Source organism: Apostichopus japonicus, chromosome 12 (genome assembly GCF_037975245.1).
Source record: "Apostichopus japonicus isolate 1M-3 chromosome 12, ASM3797524v1, whole genome shotgun sequence".
Taxonomy (NCBI): Eukaryota; Metazoa; Echinodermata; class Holothuroidea; order Aspidochirotida; family Stichopodidae; genus Apostichopus; species Apostichopus japonicus.
The window spans coordinates 31,124,269-31,136,964 of NC_092572.1; the positions used below are offsets into that span (position 1 = coordinate 31,124,269).

At 37.8% G+C, this 12,696-nt stretch overlaps 2 protein-coding genes across 26 annotated transcripts in view; one reads left to right on the plus strand and one right to left on the minus strand.

Annotated features, from left to right (window-relative positions):
• The window catches only part of LOC139977740 (uncharacterized), a 220,149-nt gene that overhangs the window by 38,031 nt on the left and 169,422 nt on the right, over positions 1-12,696 (plus strand). The window lies entirely within an intron of this gene.
• The window catches only part of LOC139977767 (uncharacterized), a 169,131-nt gene that overhangs the window by 23,250 nt on the left and 133,185 nt on the right, over positions 1-12,696 (minus strand). For 3 of the 20 annotated variants that reach the window (XR_011796671.1, XR_011796670.1, XR_011796669.1), the window contains exon 6: positions 3,042-3,095. Coding sequence is in view for 1 of the 20 variants with exons in the window: in XM_071987408.1 (XP_071843509.1) it covers positions 5,152-5,262; positions 6,333-6,413 (192 nt within the window). In the remaining 19 variants the exon portion in view is untranslated. Of the gene's footprint in view, positions 1-3,041; positions 3,096-5,151; positions 5,263-6,332; positions 6,418-7,758; positions 7,865-9,206; positions 9,387-9,778; positions 9,844-10,387; positions 10,981-12,696 lie in introns of those variants that run through there. The other 17 variants (XR_011796672.1, XR_011796674.1, XM_071987404.1 and 14 more) reach the window with 15 other exon arrangements.

The window sequence follows — 12,696 nt, forward strand, 5'->3', positions numbered from 1 at the left end:
CAGTAAAAAATGGAAAGAAAATGAATCTAAACGAGTTTATATTCAATAAATATTCCAAAAGGCTCACAAAATAGCAAAAGAATAATTTCTGAGTGAAATATATTAAAATAATACAAGAAGATAATGCTACCAATGGTATGAAATAGCAGGAACACTGTAAATCCAAAGGAACTTTAAATAATTTAACATAGAATTGACAGAATAATTAAATTCAAACCAATTTATACTATTCTTTTACTTACACTAGAGCACCAATGGTGCAGAAGCTCATACCTTTTCGAGCTTCAAAATGTAGGGCCCACAAAACTTTATGGCCCACCAAATTTCAGGCCATTTTTCAGATTGAACCAATTTTTGGCCCATGAGGGATAAACCCCCCCCCCCCCCCCCCTCTGTTAGCAGAATCCTGGCCACACCACTGGCTATAATTCCTATTTTCCCCCTTTAAATCCTATTTTACCCACTCTCTCAAACAATACCACTGACCTACCCTATTAAACTTTCTCCCCTCTACCTGAGCAGACATAACTTCATAAGCACTACTTCCCAAAATTTTGGCTGGCTGCCTACATACCTCAGGCTCAAAGACTTCTAAGAATCTGTAAGTGCTGATTGGCTATAGGGCTCTCATGCTTACAGTTCAACAGTTAATAACAACTCCCAGTCCTGTTTTAATTCCACTAACAGCCTCTGCAGAGCTTAACCACAAATGTAAACAAACACTGCAGAGACTGGGAGACAAATTAAAGGAGCTTTGGCAAAAGGTGAAGGCTCAGATTTTTTTAACAATGGGGATTAATTGTAATTAATTAACTTTTGACCAAAAATTATAAGGCATCACCTTATTCGTACACAATCCAACAATCATCAGTTCAACTTTGAATATGATCCATCAAAATCTTGAGGAGATTGAGATATTTGAAAATATTACAAAGAATGACCCCCGATGACCCCCTAAATGACATTTGACCTCAATTTTCCGAACACCCCTCGTAACTCTCATCCCGAGGAACGTTGTGACCAAGTTTCATTATAACTGGCCATACACTGTACGAACAGTAGCAATTTGAAAATATAGGGCCAGGGCCCGGGCCACAAAAGACCCCTAGTTGATCTTTGATCTCAAATTCATGAACACCCTGAAGGTAAAACTTCCATAGTACTATCGTGACAAACCCTCAACATTGTACCATGAAATCTGTAGGAGAAGAAGCATTTTGCGTATTTCCACAAAATGGCCCATTACGGCCCACAGGTGACCTTTGACCCCAAATTTCGGACCATCTCTGATGGCCCTATACCCAATGGTCCTTGTGTCTAAGTTTCAGGGAATTCCAACAAACACTGTGCAAGTGGGAGCGGTTTTACCAATTGGTGACGGATAGAGTGATAGAATGATAGACGCCGCACTGTAACAATAGCTCACACCAGCATGCTGGTAAGAGCTAAAAATCCAACATTCTTCACTGAGTGGTGTAGATATGCACAGCTCTTGCCAAGAGTAAGGAAGGGGGGGGGGGTAGATGTTTATATTCATGTGTTTCCAACTACTGTAAATGTGTGAAGGGTGTTAAATTTAAGCCATGGTGGTACCATGACTTGCAAGGTCATATTAAGAAGAGTAAACATGGTAAAAATAGCTTATCAAGAGTACCGCCTACAGTACGCTTCTCACCTCCCTCCCCCTTCCACAGATCAAACCAACGGAACTGGACTCAAAGTCCTTTTCTCTTACTAGACTATAATAACAAGAAAACCAAGAGGTTTTGAGATTCCTTGGCATCTAAATATTACTGTAGGTTCATTGTGTACACTTGGTTCCGACCTTTTATGAATATTAATGTAGCATCAACACAAATGTTGTTCCTTGCTATCAGCTCAAGTTTGATGAACAAATTGATATTTTAAAGAATCTGCTTTAAGCTCTACCACTCATTAATATTCATGCCCCCCTCATTCATAGTATTGGGGTAGAATTCCGACTTGCAGCTGGAAGGTTAGGGGTTCGACTCCTGGCCGGGTCATACTGAAGATTTGTTGAAAATCACTCTAAGCCCCGCCCACTCATTAATATTCATGATATTAGCACCAAAAAAATAGGGATTGTCTACTCATGATGGGTAACCTATGTACCAAAAATGAGATCAATCCACCTTGGGATTGCTGAGAAAACCTAATTTCAAGCTTTTTTGCGAAAAACAACACTTAGCCCCGCCCCTCATGAATAATAATGAGATTGGACAAACTGTCACCATATTCATATAGAGGACTTTCCTCTTGTACCACCAAACCAAGTTCCATGAAAATTGAACTTACGGTTGTGAAGATATTGACATTTGTTGAAAATCACTCTAAGCCCTGCCCACTCATTAATATTCATGTATTAGCACCAAAATAAAAAGGGATGGTCTACTCATGATGGGTAACCTATGTACCAAGAATGAGATCAATCCACCTTGGGATTGCTGAGAAAACCTAATTTCAAGCTTGACGTCACACACACACAGACACACGCAAACACACGCAGTCATGACCGCATAGATTCCTTCGGCTACCGCCAAGGAATCAAAAAGAATTAAAGAGGGTTGGTAACACAGCAAGAAGGATGAAGCTATCCACCAAAGACTCTGATGGACAAGGTTTTTCCATCAAGTAGATCAGTAATGTCAGTTTGTGGACAGCAAATTAGAGTCCATTGATAGACTTACAGCACTTGTCTTAATTTCTGTATTTAAAATGTTCTCAAATTTACATCCAATAACTGTTAACTTGCTGGCTACCCTACACAATGTCTCTCACATATGAACTCACTATATGTATAACACAGTTCTATATAACTGATTGATCTCAACAAGAGTATTTAATATAGTGCCAGAAATATGGAATTCACTATTCATTACTTTAGCATGTGAAGTTTAAAGTTACAAAGTGTGTTTAGATGTACACAGCAGAACCCATTACCATTTAACAACATAACCATGGAGTTCTAGTATTGTAATGAAACTCATGACAAAATTGATGCTTGTCAAACTGGCTTTTACCTTCACTTTCCATGATCACTGAGTTGTGTAGAGGCCGGTACAGTACATCCTGTACTGTAGTGTTGTGAATATGCAAGGCAAACAAATAATGAAAAATGTATAAATTATATTAGCTGAACTTATAGATCTATAATGGTTCATAGAGGTCAACAGGTGACCAGATTGCATGGAGGCAGTCTGGCTATTAATGGTAATATTCAAATTGATGTACTGCACTTATGTTTAGACTTTGTGACAACTGTTATTACTTTCATATTCATCTGTAGGTCACTTTCATATAGTAGGGCTGGAAAGGGGAGGGTGGGAAGGCTGTGAGTCAGTGCACAATTATCCTTAAGGAGTTTATTGTTGTCTCCTAGTCTCCTTTACCTACATCAGCTGGTTCTATCATGAATTAAATATTCAAGGTTTAATGACAGAAGTGCAAAGAGAAATATCAAAGATTCATACTTATCAGTATGTTTTAATGTTACTTAGCTCATTTCTATGTAAACCTGCTGTCAACCATTTGAACAGTGTTATCACAAACATTTGTTGAAATATGCCATGCAGGAATCTTCTTTTTCTTTGTGTAAGAGAAAATTCAGTAAATTCAGACTGTCTGTCTAAGTACCAGCAAGGTAACCCAACATGCTGATAATAAGTTAGGGTTGATATGTAACAGCATGTCAGAATTCCTTGGGAGTAACCCACAATGCTTAGTGTAATTGCAAGGGTACATGAGTGTAGCCACCCTTCTTGGTGTGCAAGGTTTTGTCCCCATTTCAGGGGTTAGAGGTTGAAGGTCTAATTGATGCCTTAATGTTTCATGATATGAAATGGGCTCTACCCCAGGAGCTTGACAACCTTTTTGTAGTGGGAGGGGATAAAATGTTATGTTGTCCAGAGGAGCGATAAAGGGGTACAGGGGAGTGCTGTGCCCCACTCTTTAAGATATTTGTAAGAAATGAAGGGTACTTAGATGCAAAACAGGTGCTATGTTTTGTCACTCTTGAAACAATCTTGAAGATTTTATCAGCTGTGTATGTTGTACTGCATAACATGTTATATCTTTATACACTGTACTTCAGAAATTTCTGTAAATGTAGTCTCCCTGTATGCTATGGATCACCGTCCCGCCCCCTTCCTCCTTGAATTTATTCTGGGGATTAAAGTCCCCACAAATAACGCATAACACATGGTTGCAACCCTGCTGTACCCTCTGTCTAGATGCCAATGTATACAACATTACATGAGTGTAATTTAGAGCAATTTCCTGCAAGCAATGCAAAGAGTTAAATGAGTAAAATGTCAACTAGGATAGCACTGAACATGGCACCCAGCCAGTAGGAGCAATTTCCTAATGCTACTTCCTCTCTACACTGTACTCTGATATCCTGCTCTCAAAGCACTGGTATTGACAGTACAAACTTGATCTGATAGAAACATGATATTCATACTGCTCGTACTGACAATACGAGTGCTCTGAAGCAGGACTACAGTATAGAAAAAACTATCCCAACTGGGTGGTGGCACCCCATGGCGTCATGCATATTCAAAGTTATTTAAAGCTGTCACTACTGGCAATATTAGTTATATGGGGATGTAAGGGCTAAAGATAGTAATTACTGGTAGGAGATGCCGGGAGAATCCCTAATTCATTCAATCTCATCTGATTTATTGTATTAATGGGTTAAAACAATACCAAGATTACAGGTGGCAATGCACAACTTCAAAGACTTGATACTTTCAAACACATCCATGATCAGACCAAGGTACATACTAGAAAAACTGAGCTTGCCTGGCATGTGGGCAATCATTATTTTCTACAGATGTTGAAGTTTTCTGAGGAACTGTTATTTGAGGTATCTATCAGTAGCTGTCTCCACTTTACAGAAATCTTCCATCCAACACTGCATACTACAATATAGTAATTGTGTTTAGTAAAGTTTGTTAGCTGTACACAATTAAACAAGTGGAATCTTAAAAAGGGCATCTGATGTTATTTATAGAACTACTTAGGCCAGCTGTCTTCACGTACATATGGCCTGTAGATTTGATCAAAGTATCCAACACAACCCATTACCATTTCACAAACTGACTGTTGAGAAATTATCATGTGAAGACTCACCAGACTCACATCCACAATGGAAGTTATGTCAGCAGTGATGTGTTCCAGCTCGACTTTCTCTTTCACTTTCTTAAAGGAAATGTACAGAAGATATGTTGAAAACTGTAACACCTGGAGGTTAAAGAGAAAATACAAAATAAATCAACTTTCCATTCACCAGAAATTATCAAGGTGAAAATTCATCACATCTGTGATCATTTTGTAACAGAGATCAACTTCTTTCCTTGTGTCTTATTAATAAGTATATATGAATATTTTAGCTGTATCCTCAGGGCAGCATATATATTGTATTCTATATCTGTTTTTATCTTTGAGTTTGTTGGACTGCCCTAGCTAACAGCACAGCACTAATATTATCATTTAAAGCACCTTTGCCTCTATCTTAAAGCTGCTTTTTAGGAATATGTTTTGCATCTGAGACAATCAATACAATTAGTTATTTATAACACTTGTAGTGGTAATAATATTTACCCCCCCCCCACCCAATAAAAAACAACTTTTGACAATTGCTGGAGTTTTTCTACCAACTTTGTGAGCTATCTTCCATAGTATTGCAACATGAAATAAATGTAGAAAGCACATGTGCTTGAGTTTGCTGGATATATCTCATAAATGCCCAGTACTATAACTGAAGTGCAAATAATGTACATCTTAGACAGAGCACATTAAGAGAATCCTTCAACACTATTGGACAATGGCTAAGAATGGAATTCTGAATTATTTTGGTTTTTACTCTGAGGATATGCATATGGTCGAGATGCTACATGTATGTCTTGAATTACTGACAACATATGCACACAGTACAGTAAACCAACCAAAGACTTCCACTTGTAATCCCTTAGTATATAGCTCATTGGCAAATGGCATAAAGACTAGATTATCTTTCGATCTAAATTTGACATCAATTTTCTTGGGTTTTGGATGCACGGAGAGGGGAAGGGTAGGAAAGGAATTGATAAGCAATACAATACAATGTATGGCATACCGTGCCTAATATATGGTGTATGTATGTTAGATTGAGACCTTAATCTTCCCTTAGGCCCTTAGGGAGTTTATTGATCAAGCAAGTCTCTGCTCCACCAGGATTAGGCAGTAACAAAATCACTTTCTACCAAAACTCAAATCTAATTATCACTACAAACCAGCTTACCAGTCCTGCTATACACTTATTATACACTTACCATCACCATCAGCATATTGTAAACCATGCTGTGCAAGATCCGCATCATGTGATCCCCAAAAATCATCTCAAGACTGCACATTTACCTAATGAGGAGATAAAGACAAGGACAATAAGAATCAGTTTTCACTAATTCTATATTGAGAATATCTGAACTGATATTGCTTAATGTAAACATTAAAAAAACATTGTTATTGAGTTTACCTTTTATTTACTCAACATTTATTATATTGCTCACAGATATACAAGCTAATGCTAAAATGACTTATGTCCCTGGAACAACTCAATAGTTTCAAATTCATTTATTTTATTGTAAGGTGCTTTTTATTTTCAAGTTGAATATATTTTTAAATTTATCCATAAACAAGACAATAGGCTAAACATGGTAACATGTTCACAATCCTTTGGATTAGACTAAATTGATCAGCACACTTTCTAATTTGGTACTTTTAACATTATTTGGTGCAGCAGGCCAATGAAGTTCTAATTTTTTTACTTTGAAGTCGAGCAAAGTTAGGCTTGATTACTGGTCTGGATTGCTTTTGTCAAATAATTGGAATACCAGTGTCAAGCAGAGGATGCTCTAATATATAAATGTTGTTGTTTTTGCATTAACAACTGTCCCAGTAACTTCATTTCCACTTTTGCCAATAGACATCAACCTGACACCCCCCCCCCCCCACTCCCCAAACACACAGTTATAACATAATTATGCAATAACTTTAAGACCATTCAAAGAATAAGATTTCAGATGACATAACATGCTAAATCCTACAAGAACTTGTCATATTGTGTTGAATGATCTTCTGTGATAGAATCATAAACTGTTGCTTGTCATAGTGCAATACTCAAAACCTAGCATTATCCACGACAACTATTTAATATGATGGGATGGGTGGACCTTTTCTTAAATTACATAATATTCACTCAACCTGGAGACAGTGACAATAGAAAGCCTTCATTAGCATTACATGCTCACACAGAAATGAAACTGTTTCATAATGAAACAATGTGTGTCTAATGACCATTAAAATTGGTCAGATTTGAAAGATTAGAGATGTACTTGGAGTCAGAATTTCATCTTCTTGAAACCTACAATTATGGTACAATTTGTAGAGATAATGCTACAATTAGAGAAACACTGGTACAAAGAGGTCTCACAGAACCCCTGAGTTTAAGACACAACCTTTAGCAGTATTCTAACTAGATTGTTTATATGCTATGTCTTGGTTTGCAGTGATTGGAATTGATGGGGTTGGGGGGAGGGGTGCTGGATGGAAGACATTCTGGTGTGGAAATTTTCCTTGAAGGATTATCTGATACGTCATGGAGTAAAAATATCCAATTAAACACTTATATTCTCATGTAGGAGGGGGATGGGTGGGTGGATGGGGTAATAATCAGGTGGTGGACCATAAAATCATTACCCTGCTCATGTGTACTGTACACATTTCATCCAAGAGCTGTAATCCGGATATGAAAGTGGTAAACCCCTCAAAAGGGCGATCTCAGGACTGAATAACTCCAGTTTACCTGATGATGAGAAAAAACAAAATGCATTTGGTTATCAGTTATAATGTTATTATTCATGAAAATTGTCATCACCCGTTCTGCAAGTTAGCAGCATTCTATCATGTAACATTGTCAAACACAGAACACAGCTATTATAAACATATGGTATGCTGTAGTTTCAAACTAATTTGCTCCGTTATAATTATAATAACAATGTTTAGAAACTAATGCAACTCGTGAGGAGATAATTGTATCTAATTTAGTGTGTCAGCTTGGGTGGATAGGTGTTTTTATATTAATTTTCTTCATTTAGTGGCACCAGGCCCCTGGAGACTGCATTGCTTACATTGACCTAGTTACACCACTCTCTGGGGGTCTCTTTCCAGATTTTAGATCACAAAAGATTTATAGAGTACCCTCTTCAGCTGGCCAATAGCTATCCAATATGGTCAGTTCATTCCACAAATTTGGCAGATGCAGACACTTGTAACCTCCAAATTTTGAATTAAAACATTTTGAGATGAAAAAGTAAAAGTTTGACTTATCAGGTCAAAATCTTGAGATAATAAAGTCAATATTTGAATATTGGGCCACTTATTTTAAGTGGCTAAAGTTAGTTCAATTTTGAGACCAATTAGATTTTTAAAACCAACTGCAGTGACTGGCTCAGCAATGTTTAAAAATTAAACAAGCGCAAGTGACAATTCTGTATTCACTGCTGTATATACTCAGATGAGTATGAAGTATTTCCAACTGTGTTCTCTCTTTATAGTGGCTGGACTTACAAGGGTACTGCAAAGCTCTCCAAATCTTTAGTATTTTCAAATAGTTTTTTTAATCTATCAATTTTGAGCACATGAGGACATGTCAGTAATAGAAATACTAAATCTAATTTTACTCTGTGGAATATATATCTGAGCCCTAGCCGGGTGCTTCAGAAGAGCTCTGTAACATATCTGAGACTTCTTGTCCTCTTTTACTAAGTTTAAGGCATGTAAATACATGTTATCCGAGAGAAAAATGTAATTTTTTATGAAGTATAAATCTAAGCCCTGGTGGGAGTCGGGGGGGGGGGGGGCGGGGCAGGTTGACGGTCTATTGGCATAAGTGGAAATGAGGTTACTGGGACAGTTGTGAAAGCAAAGAAAACAACATTTATGTATTAGAGCATCCACTGCTTCACACTGGTATTTGAATGCACTCTAAATGTGTTATTTTAAACAGTATTTAGCTCTCAAATATGCAATGAAGAAATGTTTATTATGACATGATATTGATAAAGAGTGGCAGGGGAATTTAACTTCCTGAACCATGCTTGCTAGCCAGAAGTTTGGTGATTCAAGTAAAGACAAAATAGATTTACTTCATTTTTACCGTTTCTATACATCCTGTGCATCAAGAAGTGTAGGATACTGAGAAGCTTGATAGGTTCATAGGTCCTGATCTCCTCTATCCAGTACAGTCTCTGTCATCATCTTCACTAGAGGGTTTCTTACTACGGTTGAATTATTACATCATGGAGCCATTGGAGCCTCAGTGACTTCTAAATCAAAAGTGAAACATTAACATGAAATGAACTTAGTTATTCAGAAATTTCAGAAGATTTCAGAAACAAAAGGATACTCACAACAAAGAAAAGCCAATTGTAGCAGTTCCACATTGATCCAATCATTGATCATTTCAATTTAGTGATTATACAGTATTACAGAATACAGTGTTTGGTTTCTGAAGCTTTCTGAAAGTTCTTAAGAACTTTTGCATTCAGATAGCAAAGTGACCACCACAGCTGTTTTTGTGGGCAATCAACTTCACATGTTAGCTATAAAAGACCCCGACACTTTTAGTAAGTAAATTATGTAAAAGTGCATATTTGATTTGTGATATTGAAACTGTAGATACGTCAATACTTAGGAAATGAGCATAACCAGCACAAACCTTGTTAATTCTGGATATGTTCCCAATAATGGGTTGTCTTGGACCAGCAAGGGTGGTGTAAAGCACTGCAGTAGTTTGGGTGACACAAACTAAAATAATGCTTGTATATGATATGGAATATTGAATCTCAATCTTCTGAAAACCTTGCATTTCATTTGACCTTTATTCACTGGCAGGTTAGCACTGAAATCCACAATATCCCAGGAAAGGAAACAAATCCAGAGTACTTTACGAGTAGCTTTTTATGACTATATTCGGCTAAAACCTCACACAGTTGGATGATCTCGCAAATGTAGAACACTTCTTCAACAAATTAATCAAAGTATTTGAAGGAGGAAACCTCCCCTTCAACTTGTTACCAACTATAACAGGCTATCATCACCATAGTTCAGCTATTCCTACATTGTGCTGAGCCTATAGGTCACGCGTTATGCTGGATTTTGCGGTAGTATTGAATATTGTAACTAAAACCATTGGACTAGGCCTAAGTTAGGCTGCACTTTTCTTATATGACTAGAAACGACCTAAGCCATAACTTCAACGTTACATATGATATCCCTGTCTTTGTAGGTACATAGCCTAATATTATGAAAGGAACACAAGACATACGTCTTTGAAAATTGCAATATACTCTGTTTCTTTCAGTATCATGTTCACCATCTGTAATATGCTGCAATATCTTCATATTTAGTAAGCCAGTTCTAGAAGCTTCGCCGGCTTCGGGAAATCACACCAAACAAACCGGGAAGTACTACAACCATACAACTGTTCTTCAAACGCTGCTTTACACTGTGTCGTGCATGGTTTGTTTGGATTTTGAAAATGAGACTTGTTCAAGTCGTTTCATTGGCCACTAGGGAAATTCCCCTCTTTTCAGATAAATGATCAATCTTCCAATTCAAATAATAGCAATTTACAACAACAAAAATGGCAAATTCGTTAGATCTAAAAATTAGGACTTCAACAATATGCTGCAAAAAGTAAATTCATCATTTACACCTCGACAATTTTCCGGTAATGATGCGTTCATAGAATCCTGTACAGCAGCTTGAAAGTGTTTACGTGTTATGGGTCACATAGGTCTTGTGGAAAATATAAAAAAAATACTTAGTTATTAAACTGCAACTCATCAAATTACAATTAAGAGGCGATGTAAGTTCCAATGAAAACGCGTTCTATAGTAGTAGTAGTAGTAAGTTGAGTCTCGTCTATCCGACATGCTCAGTGATTAACCTCGTACTATCGCGTACTATAGTAGTAGTAGTAAGTTGAGTCTCGTCTATCCGACATTGCTCAGTGATTAACCTCGTACTATCGCGTACTATAGTAGTAGTAGTAAGTTGAGTCTCGTCTATCCGACATGCTCCGTGATTAACCTCGTACTAACGCGTACTATAGTAGTAGTAGTAGTAGTAGTAAGTTGAGTCTCGTCTATCCGACATGCTCAGTGATTAACCTCGTACTATCGCGTACTATAGTAGTAGTAGTAAGTTGAGTCTCGTCTATCCGACATGCTCAGTGATTAACCTCGTACTAACGCGTACTATAGTAGTAGTAGTAGTAAGTTGAGTCTCGTCTATCCGACATGCTCAGTGATTAACCTCGTACTATCGCGTACTATAGTAGTAGTAGTAAGTTGAGTCTCGTCTATCCGACATGCTCAGTGATTAACCTCGTACTATCGCGTACTATAGTAGTAGTAGTAAGTTGAGTCTCGTCTATCCGACATTGCTCAGTGATTAACCTCGTACTATCGCGTACTATAGTAGTAGTAGTAAGTTGAGTCTCGTCTATCCGACATGCTCCGTGATTAACCTCGTACTAACGCGTACTATAGTAGTAGTAGTAGTAGTAGTAAGTTGAGTCTCGTCTATCCGACATGCTCAGTGATTAACCTCGTACTATCGCGTACTATAGTAGTAGTAGTAAGTTGAGTCTCGTCTATCCGACATGCTCAGTGATTAACCTCGTACTAACGCGTACTATAGTAGTAGTAGTAGTAGTAAGTTGAGTCTCGTCTATCCGACATGCTCAGTGATTAACCTCGTACTATCGCGTACTATAGTAGTAGTAGTAAGTTGAGTCTCGTCTATCCGACATGCTCAGTGATTAACCTCGTACTATCGCGTACTATAGTAGTAGTAGTAGTAAGTTGAGTCTCGTCTATCCGACATGCTCAGTGATTAACCTCGTACTAACGCGTACTATAGTAGTAGTAGTAGTAGTAAGTTGAGTCTCGTCTATCCGACATTGCTCAGTGATTAACCTCGTACTATCGCGTACTATAGTAGTAGTAGTAGTAAGTTGAGTCTCGTCTATCCGACATTGCTCAGTGATTAACCTCGTACTATCGCGTACTATAGTAGTAGTAGTAAGTTGAGTCTCGTCTATCCGACATGCTCAGTGATTAACCTCGTACTAACGCGTACTATAGTAGTAGTAGTAGTAAGTTGAGTCTCGTCTATCCGACATGCTCAGTGATTAACCTCGTACTATCGCGTACTATAGTAGTAGTAGTAGTAAGTTGAGTCTCGTCTATCCGACATTGCTCAGTGATTAACCTCGTACTATCGCGTACTATAGTAGTAGTAGTAGTAAGTTGAGTCTCGTCTATCCGACATTGCTCAGTGATTAACCTCGTACTATCGCGTACTATAGTAGTAGTAGTAAGTTGAGTCTCGTCTATCCGACATGCTCAGTGATTAACCTCGTACTATCGCGTACTATAGTAGTAGTAGTAAGTTGAGTCTCGTCTATCCGACATTGCTCAGTGATTAACCTCGTACTATCGCGTACTATAGTAGTAGTAGTAAGTTGAGTCTCGTCTATCCGACATGCTCAGTGATTAACCTCGTACTAACGCGTACTATAGTAGTAGTAGTAGTAGTAGTAGTAAGTTGAGTCTCGTCTATCCGACA